The following is a 20,293-nucleotide window of genomic DNA, read 5'->3' on the forward strand; positions in this document are numbered from 1 at the left end:
TCATATGCTGCACATTCTCACATCAGCCCACCTGGACTTCAGATGGAAGATTTACTAGAAGGCTGGCAGGAAAAAAATTCTGGGTAAAGTCTGACTGACACATTCAGCTGTTAGCGTTCACACATACAGTTCACCTCAAACATTCTAGAAGATTTTCTGGATTGTGTGAGAGCACCATAAGGTTGTCAAATTTTTTGTTTCTATGATACATTTTGATACCATATGATTTTGAAATTGGTACAATCTCCTACAATTTTCAGCTATGTTTTCAAAACAGAGCTGCAGCGAGCGAGAGAGAGAGAGAGAGAGAGAGAGAGAGAGAGAGAGAGAGAGAGAGAGAGAGAGAGCAGCCATGGTCCATTAAAAATCACATGATGGCAAATGCTGTCCTATTTGCATCTCATAATGATTCAAAAGTTAAATTTCTGCCTCTTACGAACAGAATCTACACTTTCTAAATCTCAGACATACATTGTGCAGGACTCTGCTTCCACCTTTTGTTATCTAAAAACGAGAAATGACCCAAGATTGGATTGCAATGGCTTCTATTTCTATTGCTGTGGCATCAAAACAGGTATAGATATTGTTTGATCTTTACTATTATCCAATCAAAATGTAAAATACTGGAATTATGACAACCCTGAGTGAGACTGTGGTTTTGTTTTTTAATTCTTTTGAGGATCAAATTTTCTATCAAGACAAAGACATGTTTCACCATGACGGAGAAAAATAAAAGCCCTGCTCAGATTCAGCATCAGAACGAAGGTCCATTGCTAAGTAGGATTACACATATAATGCAGGAATGAGGAATTTTGATGAATGACAAACAGATGAAGAAAAAACAACAAGACTGTTATATGAAATAGGCATTGTATATATTTGAACTCTTCTTTTAATTAGAAGTCGTCCAAAGATAATTGTTTTTCTCCCGTTGACGTCTGTTTTAAGTGCATTTCTCCACTTTTCCTTTTAACTTTGAGCTCATTTCTTGTAATCTATTAAAACTACAACTCACATAAGCCTTACATTATTTCAAACCAGAAGGATGTTTTGTCATGTTGGAACATAAATGGATAACTGCATCCTCCACTTAGTGACTAAAACTTTCAACAAAGATGCAAGCTATTGATGAAGCTCCCTGCCAGCATGAATAACTTTCCTTTGAAATTCACAAGTTTAATTGAAATTTTGTGAACATGACATCTGTGAAAAGTCTGCTGTGAGGAGGAGAAAACATTCATTATTTTGCGTATCCATCCATCAATCTGTTTGCTCCTCTCGCTCATCATGTGCCGAGTGTGGAGTGTATTGAAGCCCTGGAGAGGCTTCAGTCTCTCAGCGAAAAAAAAAACTGACAAACATATTCACACTTAGTTTCACACCTACCAGCAATTTAGAGTCTGCAGCCTGCATGTTTCTTTGACTGTGGGAGGAAACTGGAGCATCTGGAGGGAAAAAAAGCCCACGCGATCTGTGTGTCACCAACATTTAAAAACTAACTGACAATGCAGAAGGACAAATTAGCAGCAAGAAAGCACTGAAACATGGAGACTGCATCAGGAGGAGCACTATTAGATATTTCTTGGATGTTGTCAAAGAATATACAAATACATTTTCAGACAAATTTTCATCTCTGACTATTATTCTAAAAAATAAAAAAAACAGACAGAATTGGCAGCGACAGTGTGTATTTCTGTATAACCGGGTCTTAAGATGTCTTAAGAAATGGATGTGAGCAGCCTTGCCAATAATCCTACAAAAGAAATGTAACACCATTATACAGCTTCCTCTTTGTTCTTCAATGCAGTCCTGTCTAACAATGCTCAACGCTGGTGACAGGAGGTAAATATTTCATTTCACGAAGCTGGTTTTCTCAAGGAGCAAGATACATCCTGCAGTGCAGCTGCATAAAACGCATTATTAATTTATAGATTTGAAACCCCACCAATGCTCCCTCGATCTGATATTATACCTTTCGAAGTCGTGCACCTCTCAGAGCGTTTTATAAAGTCCCTGTCTGGAGAGTACTTTGCATGCTAAGTCACCCTCTTCTGCTTGCCAAGAGAGGAAGTGCACCCATATAAATCGAGGAAAGAAGACACTGGGAATCTTGTACATCTTCTTGCTTTAACTTTTTTTTTTTTTGACATTTCACTAATCATGTGTTTTTCTGCTGTTGTTTGTCTCCAGGTGTTTGATTTTACCCGAAGGCATGCAAAGACATATCTTGCCCCTTGCAGGAGCTTCTAAGACGAATAAGTCCTTGACAAGAATGTTATTTTTTTTTTCTCCAGAAATATCTCCACATTCACTCACACAAATTCTTTATTTAGAAGGTCTCATTTATCAAAAGCACGGCTGGACACATTCACTCTTACTATCTTTTTGAACCTCTCATCTCTTCTCCCACTGCGTGTGTTTCTGCAGGCCGCTGTGCGAGCTTGTAAAGCATCTGGACGTGTTGACTGCAATATCATGGTCCATTTTCACCTCTGGCCCTAATGGTGTCTTAACTCTGTGTCTGCTATGTGTAGCGATGCCGAGGACTGGTTCTGCGAGTGCCCGCCGCTCTACACGGGCCGCCTATGCCAGTTCAACGCCTGCGAGCGCAACCCCTGCGGACACGGAGCCACATGCATCCCCAAGTCGCCGCTGGAGGCTGTGTGCCTTTGCCCTTATGGAAGACAAGGTCTACTGTGTGATGAACGTAAGTGTTGCTGGAGAACGGATCCCCCTGCAGATCAATGCGGCGTAGATTAAGCAGCTTTATTAAGAGGCTGATGTGCTAATAGTTGGTGAATGAGAGCCTTGAGCTGTTGGTCGAATGAGAGCCCGTTGTTAAGTAAAGGGATTAATGAAAATGAATTCTGCTGAAAAGGCAGAAAACGTCTTCCTCCAGCTATATAGTCGGAGAATCAACACAAAAAACCCAGGACTGCTGTGCTGAATTTTCCAGAAGGACTTGTCTAACTTTGTAAGATCTTATTCCCTAACAAGTCTAAATTTCTTCAGTGTAACTAAAAGAAACTTTTCCTAACAGCCTTTTCTTCAAATGTCAGGCTTCTTCAGCTCTGCGGTGTTGAAGTGTTCTCACAGCTATGTTAATCAGGTGGCTTGCTGTTTTTTTTTTTTTTTTGCTCTCTTTCTGTGGTCATTTGTTTTTTTTTATTTCATTGAAGACCGAGATATCACACAATGCCTTGGCGTATAATGACTTTCTAGTTCAATCAAAAAAAAACTCCACAGCCACAAGAAAAGGGACTTGATTAAGTGTCATTACGAGAGTGATTTGCAAACCAGACTCATAATAACTCTGAGCTGTTAGCATGTGGACAGTTGTTTGGGAAAAGGGTCTAATAGTCATGCCATTATCTAACAATGGAAACCCACCAAAGACAGGCTTAGTTCTCTGTTATATAACATATTAGAAGCCATTATAATTAGTGTTACGCCCAGCCTAGGGGGGAAAATCATCCAGACGTAGCATAAGACCTCCCCTCCCTCACTCCCAATGATGAGCCACAACCTAACGACAGAGATGGAGCTGTGGCGGTTTTGAAACCGTTGAAACTGTTACATCGCACCCGCCTGTCAATCAGGTCAGCTACAAACCTTATTGTGAATAACGCTTATCCTTCATTAAATAACCACGGATGGGTTATCAAAAAATTCACCCTCCTCCTCCTAGACATGAGCTAATCAGACCTATTTGCTTTTTTAACCCGGTTGTAAATCTGTTAATTTCTGCTGTAAAAACAGGCTTTTTTTGAATGGGTGTGTGTGTGACTGCTGGTGCTTCTACAGCCAGCCTCAAGTGGACACTCGATGAACTGCAGGATTCAATTTTTAAAGGAAGAATGTGCAACTTTTGGATCCAGTAGATGTCGCCCTTGAGGTAGAATGCGCCACGATTGAGCACCACTAAGCACAAGCGGTCGGACAAAATTGTCCTTTGCCCGAGTCGCGATCACCTGTGACCTGCATTGTTGTGTTAGCAGGCTAATGTTAGCACACTTTGGTTAGCTCATAGCTTCATATTGCACATAAAGTTGACACAGAATGACTTTGATCTAAACACACACTTACGTTCCATTTAAATAAGCCGTGAGGATGTTATTCTTCTTTTCTCTAGTCCTCGACTAAAACATCTTCCTACACAAGGCCGTCGATATACTTGAGTTCTTCTGTATTCATGGGTAAAATGTCGCACATTCTTCCTTTAACACCGGAGGTTGCTGCTTGTGTCAGGCGGTGCGATGAGAAATGTTGCCTTTATATCCAAGTTATTCAGTGCAATGTGTAGTTCAACATTTTCACGTTATCAACAAAAGAGCGAAGGAGAATAACATACAGGCGAACAGAAAACTAAAATGAAGCAGTTTCTTGACATGCATGGAGAGAGAGAGCGCACCTGACATGCACGTACAGTCTGGGGTTATGGCACCAGTCGCAGGATAAAAACAAATTTGCAGTCCACAATAATTAATGTATTATCCACTAAACACAAAATGATTCAAGCTTCAGGTAGAGCACCGGCCAAAATAATCAAAACCCAGGTTATCTTACCTCAAAAATAAAGACAATCAATATTTTTACTTAGCAACCATCTATTTCCCTATATTGAAAATGAAGATGAAATGACCTACACATTATAGAAAAAGAAAATGCCTGTTTCATAGTATCATCTTTTCTATAAGTCTCAGCACTATTGTCTTAAGAAGGAGGCTTCTCAGATCGTGGCTCTCAGAGAAAAACGGTTTTGCTCGACTAAACTGAGCAGCAGGGTGCTTGGCATATAAGTCGCTCAGCCATGTCACAGCCCCTGACGCACTCTCAGCCCCCACACGGCAAACACACTAATGCATCCCTCCACTGTCACAGTCAGTACGGCTGACATTTGAATTTGAATCCCGATAACATCCGAGTCAAAAAAAAAAACTGATCTGAGGTCTCTGAACCACTCTGAGCTAAATATGACTTGTGATATGCTGATAATCATCTTTTTTTTTTCTCTCTCTCCACCACTTTTTGACAAGACTGCACAAATATTTTTCTACATGTAATATTTTCTGATCGTAATTCCCATGTGCGCTTTAATACACAAGGTTGAAGAAGCAGGAAGTGGAGGAAAGGGAAGAAGAGGAGGAAGTGCTGGAATGCCTCAAGAGTTTAAGTTCATTAAATATTAACGGATATTTAAGACGACTTCAATCAGAATTATTAACGTTCTACCTTTTGCACAATACCCACACCTCTTGTTAAAGATTCATGTGTGGAATGAAAACAGAGAGAAAGTGACAGGAACACTTAATGCATGTGTGAAATGTACAGTACTGTTAGTACAGTACTATGAATTGTTGTTGTTTTTCAGCTCTGTTCATTGTTTATCCTGCCTGCTTTGAATATTAGTTTTGTTTGATATTTAAAATGTTAATGATGAGGATTATCGTCTTCAATTAAAATGTTTCCAGTCAAGTAAGGATGCTTGAGTCCCCACGAGTCCACACACAAAAACAAACATCCTTGTGTTTACGGACAGTTATGTAATGCAAGCTTTTTTAATTATTTTATGAGGGGCTGCTGTGAGGTGGCTGTGGCTCAGTTGGTAGAGTCGGCTGTCACTCAACTGGAAGGTCGGGGGTTTGATCCCCAGCTCCTGCAGCCTCATGTCCGATGTGTCCTTGGGCAAGACACTTAACCCTAAATTGCTCCCGCTGCTTTGCCATCGTGTGTAGGTGTGACTAAAGTCCATTGACCATTAGTATGCCTCTGATTCGTCCATTTTCCGCTCTGATTTTTCACCTGCTTTAACACTCTGCAGTGATAGCATTGATCCAGTGTTAGCATTGATTTTGTAATTTTTTTCTGTCAGCCTTTCATTGTGTTGAGACCAAAAAACAAAACAAAAACAATATACTGACATGATGTGTGCTGTATGTGTAAGTCAGGAGAAGTGTTGTTTGTCCCAGCTGCTCAGATGAGCACCGTACACATGCAGCCTGTGTCCGGGCGCGTCGCACAATCTGGTGCGGGATGTCATTTGGATTTTTTTTTTTTTTCATTCCTCTGCAGGCTTCCTGTTTGCTTTTTGCACCATATTACACAAATACCCAGCAAAGTGGAAATGCTATGTAATAATATTTGACAGCGTGTGGTGCTATAATCCATACATGAATGCATTTCAACCGAGGCGATTCATAAGCTCCTTTTGTAAATATTATGTTAACATTTATTATGTAATGATATGTTCTGTGACTGGCGGTGTGTCAGTGTGTTGATGCAATGATGAGTGAGCCAGCAGAAATGATGAGTTTAGGAATATGAGCGTGTATTTCAGTCAACCTCTGTGATTTTCTGATGATTCTGTATTCATCACGTATAACGCTGCAGGCCTGAGAATAAGTGGCTGCCTGCATTTTGGTTCAATGAGTTACAGAAACCTGAAGTAATTCTCTTCTACAATCCCATCGCCTCCTTGGTTTCAGGAGTTATTATGGCCCTTCGTGAATTTGGATGAATGCTGTTTAGAGCACCCAAAGGTAACTGATAGTAAAATCAACCTATTTTTACAAGCGTACAGTTACTGCAGGAGATTAAAGCTGCCCTGCAGAACACTTTGGAAGAATGGATCTCTCAATCTTTTGCTGACCCTTAAATAAGATTTAGATCAAGGGTTTTTAAAAGTGAAAGTCCTCGGAAATGGAAATGTAGTTAAAGTCAAGACCCAAAGCAAAAGGTAATGACGATTTCCTTGTATATGTGTCCGTGACAAACACAGTGTAACAAACGCTTATAACACTTTGAAACTTCAGCTCAGCAGAATCGTTCTTGAAGCAACAACTTTTCCATCTTATAATAGTCTTTTCAAAAAGTTGATCCAGTAGTACAACAACTTTCAACAGGGGGGAGTGGCGTCTCTCAGAAACCTTTGTTGGGATGTAGAGACAATTTAAAGGTTGAGAATCGCTCTAATTTCTATTCTAACAGGGATAATAAAAGATCTAGTCACAGTGAAAAAGCCATTTCACTTCCTGAGCACTACTGATGTGCTCTTGAGCAAAGAACCAAATCCCCCCAGTAGCTCAGAGGCGCCCCCCATGTGTAAATCAGTGTACTTCTTGTGATGAAAGATACAACAGAAAAGTCAAAGTACTTGGTCTTTTTTGATTCTCTGATTTTTTTTTAAATTTCAAAATCCAAAACAAAAAACGCCAACCAGAATTTACATTTTTAGATTTATATTACATTTACATCTAATGTCCACGGGATCCTGTTTGTGCATGTGTGTATTTTAGTCCTATGTGTGTTGGTTGGTAGCATGTGTCTCAATAACATGAATTTCCCCTCACGGATTGAATCAAACTGTGATGATAGTTTTTTTTTTTTTTTTTTTTTTAAGATCATTTCAGTTAGTTGTTAATTTGGTACCAAAGACTCAAGCATCATACATACGTGAACACAGTAAATAGCTCAAGGTCATTTCATATTGTAGTAATGGCTCACAGGTTTGCACGTATCTGTTCTGAACAGGTGGGGCGACCACACACAGAGCTCAGGCGTTTATTACAGGGGGCAGAAACATTAGCATGTATATGATGAACTTCGAGCACAGCTTCCAAATAAGCTGGAGCTTTAACACTCGGTCTGTTCTCTGAAACAAAAGAGCAAATAAAGCTCTATACCTACCACACCACAGATGATAACAGAAGCATTTTCCAGCCTTATTAATAATTTAGCAGCCAAACAGAGCCGAGGGGCAGGCGCAGAGGGGAGCTTCTGAACCCCCTCTTAGCCAACGCCTGGGGCTGCAGAGGAATATGCAAGGTGGTATACTGTGAAGAGGTGCAGGAGGATTTTTTTTTTTGTTCGAATCCTCACTGCTGTGTGGAAAAGAAGGAGAGGGGAGGGGTGGGGGGAACCCACATAGCAGCTTGTAATTTTGAACGAGCGTGGGGGAAAATTTACATTGAGTCCCCCCTGTGTAAAATCAAGTAGATGGGTATGCCGAGATGGAATACAAGAGAGAGCATTATTGAATCAACCGTGCATTCTGAACGAGTAAAGCCGAGATTGTAATTGAATATATATGGGATTATTGTGCTACCCTTGTGCACGCCGAGTATGAAAAGCGATGCATGCTTTGCCAGAAACCTTCCTAAAAAGCGACTAATGAAAATCGAATAGGACTGAAGAGGTGATAGTATTTGAAAACAGGTCATCATCTAACAGCAGTCAGAAAAGGACAATATTTCTCTAACCTCTGTGTAGCAATAGTGCCATCTTTTGGTAACCTGGGAGGGAGATAATGAGACAGACCTGTTTTCTCCTCAGTCAAACACACACACACACACACACACACACAGCCCCTCACAAGCCACATTTTTTTTTTACAATATTATGAAATAAATGATAATGTGCTTGTTTTTTCAGCCATCAATATAACTCGTGCCAGATTCAGCGGAACAGACGAGTTCGGTTACACGTCCTTTGTGGCTTACTCCTCCATCCCCAGCCTCGGTTTCTTCTACGAGTTCAAGCTGAAGTTCACCCTCGCCGATAACTCATCTGCTGCGAAAGACAACCTGATGCTGTTCGCTGGGCATAAAGGACGAGGTGAGCTCAATCTGAGAAACCCCACACAGCAATTCTAAAACCCCAAATGGTCAAATGGAAAGAGGAAAACAACTTAAGGACGTGTCTTTAGCTGGATTTTAGTTGTCAAACTTCATTAAGGATTTTAAAAAGAAGTGCTATTGCCAATTTGAGAGGTTTCCCCCCCACTGTGTATGGTAATGTGCTCTCTAATAGATTTCCACTCTCCTCTGAGATCCTTTAATCAAGACTAATCTCGAAGGGGTTTCTTTCCTGGCAGATTTTGAGACATTGATAATTTATTCTTCCTGCAGCCCAAAGAAGTGAGTTGATTTCCAGCTTAATTGTGATTGTTTCTGACTTGCATGTTGGCAGAGTGAGCATATAATGAACATGTGAACCGAGCATCTCACAAAATATCAATCTTAATTGCTTTAAACAGACGTGTGAGGGTGTAGGGTCTATGTGACGCTGTCAGCAGCCATCACTTTAAATTAGGATCTCCTCTCTGCAGGGTCCGGTTCAGCAGCAGGTATCCGCAGTGTCATTGTCAGCAGCATATTTCATCAGAAAAAGAGAGAGAGAGAGACATGCACAACACATACATACATACACGCACACACAGGATCTTGTGGATCTCCTGCACTTATTGTCTCTCGAGAGTACAATTCATCAAGGTGGAGGCGAAACAAAACAAGAGCCATAATGAATAATGAAACACGTGTCAGGAAAGAGAGCGGCACAGTTGGAGAAAGTACAAACTCAAAGGCACTATAAAAGGAAAAGATGAAATATGAAGAATACGCATGATAATTGGTTTAATGAAGTGGAATCTTTTGATAAGCAACTCCAAGGAATGAAGCAGAAATAATTGTTTCACTGCAGCGATGAGGTTGCATTGAAATAAACTGAGGCAAAATATGTGACACAGAAATTACCCGTCCTCCTTAACGACTCCCACAATCTCCATCGTCATGTGGGCAGAACGTGCACAAGTGCTGGGGTTGAGTCCCGGGCAGCCCTGGACTTATTTAAATCCTGATTCTTATAATAAAAGTACAATATTCACTGACATTTTTCCAGATCATTCCAGGTCATGGAGAAGTGGAATATTTGTCCCATCAATGGAAAATTAAAAATATTGTGGTGCAGTTACCACCAACTCTCAACAGGAGGCAAAAAATGTCATCCTTACTTCGCTTGGTCGTCGCTTGTGACTTAGACGGTTTCTGTAATGAGGTTTGCATAGAAAGGGAACAATTTTACCTTCAAGTTAAATATAATGTGTTATATAAATACATGCAAACAGCCCCGCTTAGAGACAATATTTTCTGTAGCACATTTTGGGAAACATTTGAATCACTCCTTTTTCTGTTGTTTTTCAATGACTAATATATTTGTCTTCCATGTTTCTTATTTCCTGTGTTTTTCCAGGCAACGACGGTGATGACTTCCTGGTTTTGGGGTTACGAAACGGAAGAGTTTTGCACAAATTCAACCTCGGATCAGGTGTAGCAACCATCGTCAGCGATCGACTCAACCCGCGGATCAGCATCCACACCGTTATATTTGGAAGGTCCAAGAGAACAGGGTGGCTGAAGGTGATTTCATTTTCTAAACATGCCAGAGAACATATAGATACTGCAGGATACTTTCATACTGCAGGAGGGTTTTAAGTGTTCTACTAGTGCTGTAGTCAAGACCAAGACATTTAGGGATCGGGACCGGGTCAAGACCAAGAACAAGCCCAAGGCAGTGCGAGACTGAGATGAGACCATGACCATAAATATCAAAGAAGAATCATAAACTTGTGGGCAGCGGGCGCTTCAATCACTTAGACCGGAACACTGGGAAAGTCGCGGCCATAACCGGGGGATAAAAATCAGACATCAAATGAAATGAAGTTTTTCTTTGTTTTAGAAAGAGGCATGTTTCTGCTAATCGCAGTAATGACATGGAACAATAGCCCATCAGTGTTGGTCTCACCGGTCTTGATTTAAAATCCAGAGTCTGCTCGGTCTGAGACTGAGACAAGACCGAGTAAAAATACTTCATAGATTCCTAGACGTGACAGAGACCTTCAAAAAGTGGTCTGGAGACAAAGACTGAATTCAAGTACTACAACACTATGCTCTCCAATCGAGTAAAACAAAAGATACTGTGTGATTGAAACCAAACGATTTAATGAATAAAACACCAAAAAGTAACAATGAAACGAGAAATTAAGAACTAAGGAATCATTAGAGCAATTAAATGTGTAACAGATAGATATTAAATGAGACAATTAGTTGAAGTCACTGTTGATCCATTTAAAATTGTTGTTTAAACATGTTCAAACGTTTGATTTCTCCTTGAGGGATGTTCTTAGTTTCTAGAGATTTTCTTATTTCAAAAACAAACAGTATGGTATGAAGGAGCACAGACACACGCTATATTTCAAGTAGAGTATGTAGGATGTGGAGTTGGATGTTTCCTTAGCTCAGTTTTCTTTGCACCTACAAATCAGTTTGGCTCAGAGATCATGAAGAAACAGGGTGTATGCTCCATCCAAGTGTTGCAGAAAACTCTGTAGGAACAGTGAAGGTGTTATAGAGTCAGTAAGGAAAGAAGGAAACATGCCTCAAAGATTTCAGATACTAACCCATGGGAGCATGTAGTGCAAGTGGACTCCAGTGTTTGGGGCGGTTTTAAACTCCATAAAGGTTAACTAAAAGTTTAACTACATTGTGCTGTAGCTTACTGGTAGTTCAACCTCTTACATATTTACTTTTTGATTTAGGTAGTTTGAGTTCTAGTTTGCAGTGTTTTGTGCAGTCTCCTAATGAAACTATTAATATTTTTTAGTGTTCAGTTACCAAAATTGGCAAGCAAACTCCTGCACAATGTCTAAAATTGCACAAATAATGTGTGTAATGTATTAATGCAAATTAGACAATGCTCTCTTTCAGTCTTTCACTTGCAGCAGCTTTTGGTAAAACAAATATAACTGTAGAGCTGAAGTTTTTTTTTTAAAGCTCCAGTACCTTTTGATACTATCCTCCATTTAAAAAAAAAAAATGAGGTTGTAAAGTTTCAAACACTTGGTATTGAAAGGTATCAACATTTTGACAACCATAAGTAGCTTTATGCATAGAACTACATAACTCTGTTTATTTCTTTTAGTTTTATTAAGCTGTGTCTATAGGTTTTATTTTGTGTCCATATGTGTGTATATATGTGTGTACATGCATATCATAATTTCATTCAGTAATTTTGTCTTTGCTTCAAATTTTATGTATATTTTTCCTCATCAAGGCAACGGCGATCTGTAAATAGTTTGTATATTTGATGATGCTGTCTTGGGTTTCTGTCATTGAAGCTCGTGTATAAGCATCTTGAGTAAAATTTCAATAAAAAGTTGATCACAAAATAAAACTACATAACTCCCCTAACTTACTGTGGTTCAATGTCTTCTCGTGTGAGGTAATTAGTTACTTACTATATGCTTCCATAAGTAGCTTTCCCAACAGTGGTAGACACTGAAAAAAAAACTCTGATCCATCCATGTTCTGATATTTTGTAAACTTGTGCAGGGTATTAATTAAACTGTGCGCCCACACTGATGCCTAAAAGTATCAACATTTCCCTACTTCCTCTCCTAGGTTGATGGACAACGGAACCGAACAGGATCATCTCCAGGACCCCTGGTGGGCCTCAATGTTTTCAACCAGCTCTTTGTGGGAGGATATAATGAGTACACCCCTGAACTGCTGCCACTTGGCTCCAGGTTCCGCTACGGCTTTCAGGGTAAGACTGCTACGGCTTTATTACAACCCAACACTGCTGCCTGGAGTGTGAGTGCTGGGGCTTGGAGTTTCTCCCAGGATCTCTGTGTGTTTGTAAGCAGAGGGGGGAAGAGTGTGTAATGAAAAGGGAGTTACAGGCTTGGACTGTGTTTGAAGCCAGAACAGAGCTCTGAGGTTGATTGTATCTGCAACCCTTTAATCAATCCTCACCATGTACAGTTTTGCGTGTGTGTGCAAATCCATTCCACTGCTGATAAGTCATTTAAACAAGGATGCCGTACAAATAATCTCTGTCATCATCTACATCATTTATGCTTCTCTCTGGTGACCTCATGTGGGAATGTGTTCTGGGGAGAATTCATTTTGCCGGCTAATGTTCAGAGCTGTGGCACAAAATTGCCATAACAGCAATCAGACAACAACTATGAATATCATCAGAAGCACATTCAGCAGTCTCTGCACTACAGCAATGAGGCTTGTTATTATAAAATGTCAGGGCAGATCCATTTGAGGTGAACAAGAGCTTTTTTTTTTCTGTTTAAGGACTGCAGCCATTTTCATTCATCATCGCAATAATTCATTTTCTGCCCGCAAAATAAACCTTCAGGAATCGAATCAGTGCTGGTGACGCATCGTTTTTGGCCCCGGCTGTATCACGCCGTCGCTCTCCTCCGCGCCGGCGATCACTACCTGAGCACCGGCGACACTGGTGGAACCATAACCTCTCTGCTCGGGATGTAATGAGAACTCATGAGCGTCTAATCAGATCTGTGTGACCTTCCTCGAGCCCTAATCATGATGGCTGGCAAGGAACACTCCGATAATGCACTTCACTCCCAGTTATCAACAGATCCACACTCCCCTGTGGAAAAGGTGGCAGTGGAGGGACTGAGGCTGCTGTGGGGGGGCGGGGAAATCACTTACTCAGTTTGAGCTGTTGATCAAATGACAAGGAAGTGGGAAGTTGCTATTGTTAAAAAAAAAGGTTAAATGCTGTGCAAAATGCTGCAGAAAATAGCCTCTCTGTATACCGGTGCTGTTTGTATTTACATGAACTATAATCAGTCATTCGAGGCAAATGGGCCCCTTCCTGTGCAAATTAACCTCGTTGCAGAAATTGTGTATTTCACAAACCATTCAGCCAAGCACAGTGAGGGGGACATTTAGCCATCTGTTGAGAGTTGGTAGTAACTGCGCCACAGTATTTATAAGGTATATAGCGGCTTTCCTGAACATGAAGCCGCTGAGAGGCTGAGGTTGGGCCTGATATCTTTGTCAGACGCGCTTTCAAAAGAATACTGTGATACGGCGGCAGTAGCTCAGTCTGTAGGGACTTGGGTTGGGAACCGGAGGGTCGCCGGTTCAAGTCCCGGTGCGGACCAAACATGGAAGTCGGAAGCTGGAGAGGTGCCAGATCACCTCCTGAGCACTGCCCGCTGTGGGCCGCTCCGTCACTCTGGCTTCTCTCCATTAGTGCATGTCCATAGGATCCTGTGTGTGCATGTGTGTGTATATTTCAGCCTGTGTGTGTGTTCATGACTTACAGAGTGTGAAAACTGAAATTTCCCCTTGCAGGGATCAATAAAAGTAAATCTTACATAAAATAAGTTTGACCTTTTTATTAACGAATAAAGAGAATCAATTTAACTTATGATAACGTGCATTAACTCATAATCACAGTGAGCCAGAAACAATAGCGGTCAACAAAAAATACGGCAACACAGCTCACCCCCCCCACTTCCACTGAGAACAGAAGGTGAACAGATGAGTTAAATCAACACATCTCCGCCCATACCCATGTGACCCGATATCCCCCTACTCAATATAATCCTAATAAATGATATAATAATCAATAACCCAAAACACCAATATATAACAGACTACCTTAACCTTAAATAAATACTACAAAGACAATTATATCCAACAAGGTATTTTACTCTCAAAGTTTCCAGTGATCAGGACAACAAATCCCCCCGCTTTATGACCTCAAAATAAAAGACCTCCAGTAAGTATTACTTTGATATTACTTTATTATAAGAATTAGGGGTTAAATAAGATGTGTATAGGGAGTGTTTTTTTTTTTTTTTTTTACCCTTTTCCGGATGAGTTGCTCCTGCTGACTCATTTAAAGGGAGGAGACTGATTTTAAACGGTGAAACTTGTATTACATCTGTAAAGAGTCAACTGCACAATGAACTGGGTGAAAGTTTATTACATATATGTTTGGCTTTCATGTCTTCATTTGAGAAGACAACAGTGGATAGAGAAGGACATTAGGGAGAGAGAGAGAGAGAGGGGGTAATGACATGTGGGGAAAGGAGCCGCAGGTCGGACTGTAACCCATGCCGCCCGCTGCGTTGACTATAGCCTCTGTACATGTGGAGCAACACAACGCTAGGTCAACCGACACCCCCGGAAATCCATTCATGGTCAATTTCGTCCTCTGACTTCCTGCTGCTTTTGATGCATATTATTTATTCGGCATGCTAAACGATCTTGAAGGTCATTTCTATTTCGCGCCTCCGGTCATTTATTTATTTATTTTTAAAGATTGCCGCAGTGAAATGGTAGAAAATATGAATATCTTTATATTTAAAAACACAACTGAGTGCTTTGACTAGAAAGGCAAAAACAGAAAACACAGGAGGCGACACAACAACACACACCCAGATAAGGACAACAAAGCAAGGCAATGCTAATGTACTGATCAATACAGAGAAACAGTAAAAGGAAAACATGTGCAAGAAAAAGAAAGCTGGATGGTTAAAAATGAGTAAACAGATGAATTCAAGTAAAACGTGAAAAAGATCAAATATAAACAAAGAGATAAAGAGTGAAAGCTACAAAAAGATAAAATCCCTGAAGACAAGACGGTCTCCAAAGTGATTTTGAGAACTGATTTAAAAGATGTAAATGTTCCTCCACGGTGATTTTGTTTATTCTTAATGTCTCCATTTGTAAGAAAATGTTTTCTTAAAAAACGAATCATTTAAATTTCAGATTTTTCTCCGGGAGGTATAATTGCTCTTCTCGACTCCTTGGGTTTCTTGACGGCAGTGTTTGCAGCTAACTTTCATTATTATGAATCTGCTTTGCGTTTTCGGCGGCCCAATTTTTGCGGCACTGCAACCATCACTTGAGTCTGCCAAGTAGACGGCATCGCGCCATGAATATTCATGAATGAGCATGACATTTCCCCCTGCATCCTGTTTATGCCAATGACTAATGCAGCAGAGAGAAAGGGGAGGGTTGTGTGCATGTGCAGATGACAAGCAGGCTTGTTGCTCTGGCCTTATATTTATAGAAGGGCCCTGTGCTCTGCAGGTAAGGGCCAAAGCAAATATTGTCTTGATCAAATTGAATTATGAAAAAAAAAAGAAAAAGCAAATAGGATGAGAGAGATGCGAGATGACAGGTGGAAAAAATGAGATTTTAAAAAGCTCGGACAGCTTGGATGTGAAGAGACTGCAGACTTTATTCCATCAAATTCAAGAGTTAAAATCAAATAAGGCGGATTCTAGTTTGAAGACTTTATAAAGATTGCTGTGAAGGCCTAACACATCCATAAAAGACGTTAATGAATCTACTGCACACACCATCAGAAATGTTTTTTTAAATAGGACACCCAATCAGATTTGCAGATCTTCAAATTAAATATTGTATTTATTCTGTTAATGCCCTATGGAAGGTAAACAACATCCCTCTTACATGCATTTTGTCTCTGTGTGTGTTTGTTTTCTCCAAAGGGTGCATTTTTGATGTGCAGTTTTCCACAAGGAGGGACAGGAAGTTCCAGGTACTGGGACAGCCTGCGGGACATGCAGCCTTCGGGCGAAGCGTGGGTCAGTGTGGAGTCACACCATGTGTTCATGTTCACTGCAGGAACGGAGGGACGTGTGTGGACTCTGGCTCATCTGTGTAGTAAGGACAAACGATTCATTTTCTTTAGAATGATTCCTCCCTTGAATAAGACATAATGTTCTTTAAGTTAATTCAATGCACACACAAAAACGTTACATTATCGCTGCATCTCCACTGCTGGAACTTCAACAAGGGACAATCAATTTGTAAGAATAAAGGGTCTAGATTGAGTCCCAGGGACTTAAATCTACGCTCCTGTTGGGGTTGTGCTTTCTGAATGTATTTTGACTTTGGGGGCGGGGCCTTGCAGGGCTGGTCAATGTCAATTGGTCAAATACTTACAGCATAAAGAAGATCTGCAGAGAAACAAGTGGTTTGACTTGCTGAGTATCTACAGCCGAGATGGAAACCATTTCTATTTTCATGGTGAACTTGCAAATTTGAGGGCCACACCCTTTGAGCAATGAGAAAGATTTTGATCACTTGTTAGAGGTCAGGTCATCTCTAGCTGTACACCTATTTTTACCGTGATTAGATTCATACCCTAGAAGTAGTTTGACCATGAATGACCCCTGGAAATGGAAAAAATATATACCTACATTTCAACTTCAAACTGAAATATTGGACTTCCTGTTGAGTTTAGAGTTTTGGCACATGGAAGTTTTTGTAGCTTCAGAACATGAAACATATGCCTACCAAATCTTGTACATGTAGATGGAACATACTGTGTGGCATGCTCCATTAAATAATATGGTAGGGGTCGCTGTGGAGGCATTTGGCTCCGACCATTTGCATTTCATGACTTTTTGAGCTTGTCGAAAATGAGATTTTTTTGGCACACATCTGTACACTCTTTTCCAAACAAAAAACAGTAGGGCTTCTGCACCATTGATGCACGGGCCATTAATATACCATCTTGTCACTGATGGTCTCATTTGCCTGTATAGATCATAACATGAAGTCAATAGAACTTTTAGTCAGTTTCATAACCAGTTGAAACTCCTCACAGGAGCTTTAAAACAATACCATTTGGAACAGTGAGATTGTTTTTGAAGCCCCTGGGATATGAAGTTCCTGGTAGTTTTGGTGAAAACGCAGCCTCAGTGTCTTTTCTCATATGTTTTGTAAATAGGATATTAATAACCCTTGGAAAATACGTTCCACAGTTCAGGGAAATGACAGTGTTTACAAGCTTTTCACAGTGCCTGACTGTGTCCGTCTGCAGTTGCCAGTGCCCATTAGGATGGAAGGGAGCGCTCTGCTCTGAGACCGTGTCTGTGTGCGACGTCGAGCACAGTCCCCCTCCTCTGTGTGCCCCCGGCTCCACCTGCATCCCTCTGCCTGATGGTTACACCTGCCAGTGCCCCCTGGGGACCGCAGGACTCTACTGCGAGAAAGGTTGCAATTCTTGAACCTCAACTGTTTCACAATACGATATGTGTTTCTGTTTTTTTTTTTGGTACTATTTTATTAAACTGCTCTATTCTTTTTCCTGTTCAGCTGTGACCATCAGTGATCCGTTCTTCAGCGGCAACCAGTCGTCATGGTTGTCATTCCCTCCCATGAGTATCAGACACAGGACTGTGATAGAGCTGCAGTTCCAGCCTTTATCACCAGATGGCATCCTCGTCTACACTGCACAACATCTCAGTGCCAGAGCAGGTGAGGACACTCAAATCTCTTTTTTAAAGCCTGCTACTTCTATTAAATAAGATAATGTAAGGTTTATATGAACCTAGAAGGTTTAAAGTGCATGTTGGGGTGCTGATGAACCAATCAACTTTAAAGGATATGATTAACTTTTCTAGAAATAGCAGGTGATCTGAACCTTTATTTATGAATGAATTTACTTAAAGGCTTAATATGAGATTTTCACACTTAAATGTAATATAAATCAAGTATATCCTCTGAAAATAACTCTGTGAGTCATGACTGTCTACAATGGGTGTAACACCCGAGTCCCACTGTCTGTGATGCTTTCAGAGTTTTCAGAGTCCTATCTTCACTTTGTTTACATCGCCAGGACGGCCGGCCGGCTGACTCCTCCCCTCACGTATAAAAGTTGTTTAATTAGACTAGAGAAAAGAAGAATAACATACTGTACTCACTGCTTAACTGCGTTTCTAGATCACGCTCATTTCAGGTAAATTTACATGCAGTGTGAAGATACGAGCGTAATAAAGATCACTAGCATTAGCATGCCAACAAAACAATGCAGCGGGAGTTGTTTTGGTTTCATGCTGGTGCTCAAGGGCGACATCTGCTGGATCAAAAAATCGCACATAAAGCCTTTAATGAAATTAATGTATATTAACATCCCTGTTTGATTTCTTCCTGCAGGAGACTTTTTCTGCCTCTCCTTGTCATCTGGATTTGTGCAGCTGCGGTATAACCTGGGAGACGGGACCCGTGTCCTGCAGACTGCCGACAAAGTGGACTCACGCGGGAGGACGTGGCACACGGTGAAGGCCGGCCGCTTTGGTCTCCGAGGCTTCCTCAGTCTGGACGATGAGGAGGTCAGAGGGAACGGGACAGAAGGGATGACCACCCTGGACGTTGCCACCGACATCTTCATCGGCGGGGTGTCCACTCTGAGCTCGGTGTCCACGGACGCAACAGAACGGGAGCCGACTGGTTTCACCGGGGGTTTCAGAGAACTCGTGATTAACGGTCAGGAGTTAGAGTTGACAGAGACGGGGGCGGTGAGTGGAGCTAATGTAGGGGACTGGGACGGGACTGCGTGCGGGTACAAGGTGTGCCAAAACGGCGGGCGCTGCTTGCCGTTAGGAGGTAACTCGTTCTCTTGTGTGTGTCCGCTGCCGTGGACCGGCTCTGCGTGCAACCAGTCTATAAACTGCGTTAACAACAACTGCAAACACGGTTCCATATGTTCCCCATCCAACGACTTCTCATACAGCTGCGTCTGCCCGTTAGGATGGGGAGGGAGGTACTGCGACGCCGAAGTAACCGCAGACACGCTGAAGTTTGTGGGGAACTCGTACGTTAAATACTCGGACCCGAGACACAACACGAGGAATCTGAAATACGCGCAGGTTTCTTTTAGCTTCCGCTCGAGCTCCAATGACAGTTTGATCATATGGATGGGAAAGGCGGAACAGGAAGACGACGACTACCTCGCGGTCGGGCTCGAAAGAGGACGACTCAAAGTAGCGGTGAATCTCGGGGAGAGATTGCTGCGCCCGGTGACTTTCAAGAACGTTTCACTCTGCTGCAACAAGTGGCACAACGTGTCCGTGTCTTTAAACAGCACCGTCATCCAGGCGTTCCTCGACAACAGGAGGGTCGTCTTTGAAGATATGGACCCGTTCGAGCGCTACGTCGCCTTAAACTACGGCGGCCGGCTTTACTTGGGAGGATTTGAATTGCAGAGGAACGTTTCAACCGTCACCTCTGGGTTGTTTTCAAAAGGCTTCGAAGGAAATCTCAGAAACGTTTATTTGTTTAAAGACACAAAGCCGCTGCTGCTTCTTCAGAATAGTGAGGGTTTTAATGTTTATCCAGGAAATGCTTAGTGGTGAATGTTTTCAGTCTGTAAAAAGACCTTTGTGTGAAATTTTGAAACTTGAAATTAGACTTTTTTTTTTAACTCATTGTAACAGAGTCGTCCTCAGAGAGCTGTGTGAGCAGCTTACACTTGATTGGTTAGAACTGTAGGGACCAACTGTATGGCTTCTTCTGTTTCATAGTATGTACAACTTTATTTATATAGCACTTTTAAAACACTCAGTTTCAAAGTGCTTCACAAATAAAAGCCATCAAACAATTCATACAGATTTCATAGTGACTTGAATACAATATGGGGACACCGATCCAGCTCTGCGCTCCATTGGATAAAATGTCACAAATTGATTTATGAGTCACTGTTAAAATGACCAAAAAGACGTAATTTAAAAAGAAATCTGTTTGATTCCATGACTTCATGCCTGTATTTAAAACAACTTGATCGTAACGGCACAATTTAAAGATTGGTTTGTGATGATTTTTGTGTCCCCTTTGGACGAAGTGATACATCTGATCTCTTTGTCGTTGAAATA

The 20,293-nt window shown here is 41.3% G+C and overlaps 1 protein-coding gene across 1 annotated transcript in view; it reads left to right on the forward strand.

Moving 5' to 3' along the window:
• eys (eyes shut homolog) overlaps positions 1–19,792 on the forward strand; it is a 203,562-nt gene extending 183,770 nt beyond the window's left edge. Inside the window, exons 44-51 of the mRNA XM_061039619.1 lie at positions 2,535–2,707; positions 8,431–8,613; positions 10,027–10,193; positions 12,234–12,378; positions 16,124–16,298; positions 17,464–17,636; positions 17,739–17,900; positions 18,579–19,792. Of these exons, the coding sequence (XP_060895602.1) occupies positions 2,535–2,707; positions 8,431–8,613; positions 10,027–10,193; positions 12,234–12,378; positions 16,124–16,298; positions 17,464–17,636; positions 17,739–17,900; positions 18,579–19,771 (2,371 nt within the window). The 3' untranslated portion in view covers positions 19,772–19,792. The remainder of the gene's footprint in view (positions 1–2,534; positions 2,708–8,430; positions 8,614–10,026; positions 10,194–12,233; positions 12,379–16,123; positions 16,299–17,463; positions 17,637–17,738; positions 17,901–18,578) is intronic.
• The last annotated feature ends 501 nt before the right edge of the window (positions 19,793–20,293 follow it).

This window comes from Labrus mixtus, chromosome 6 (genome assembly GCF_963584025.1).
Source record: "Labrus mixtus chromosome 6, fLabMix1.1, whole genome shotgun sequence".
NCBI lineage: Eukaryota > Metazoa > Chordata > Actinopteri > Labriformes > Labridae > Labrus > Labrus mixtus.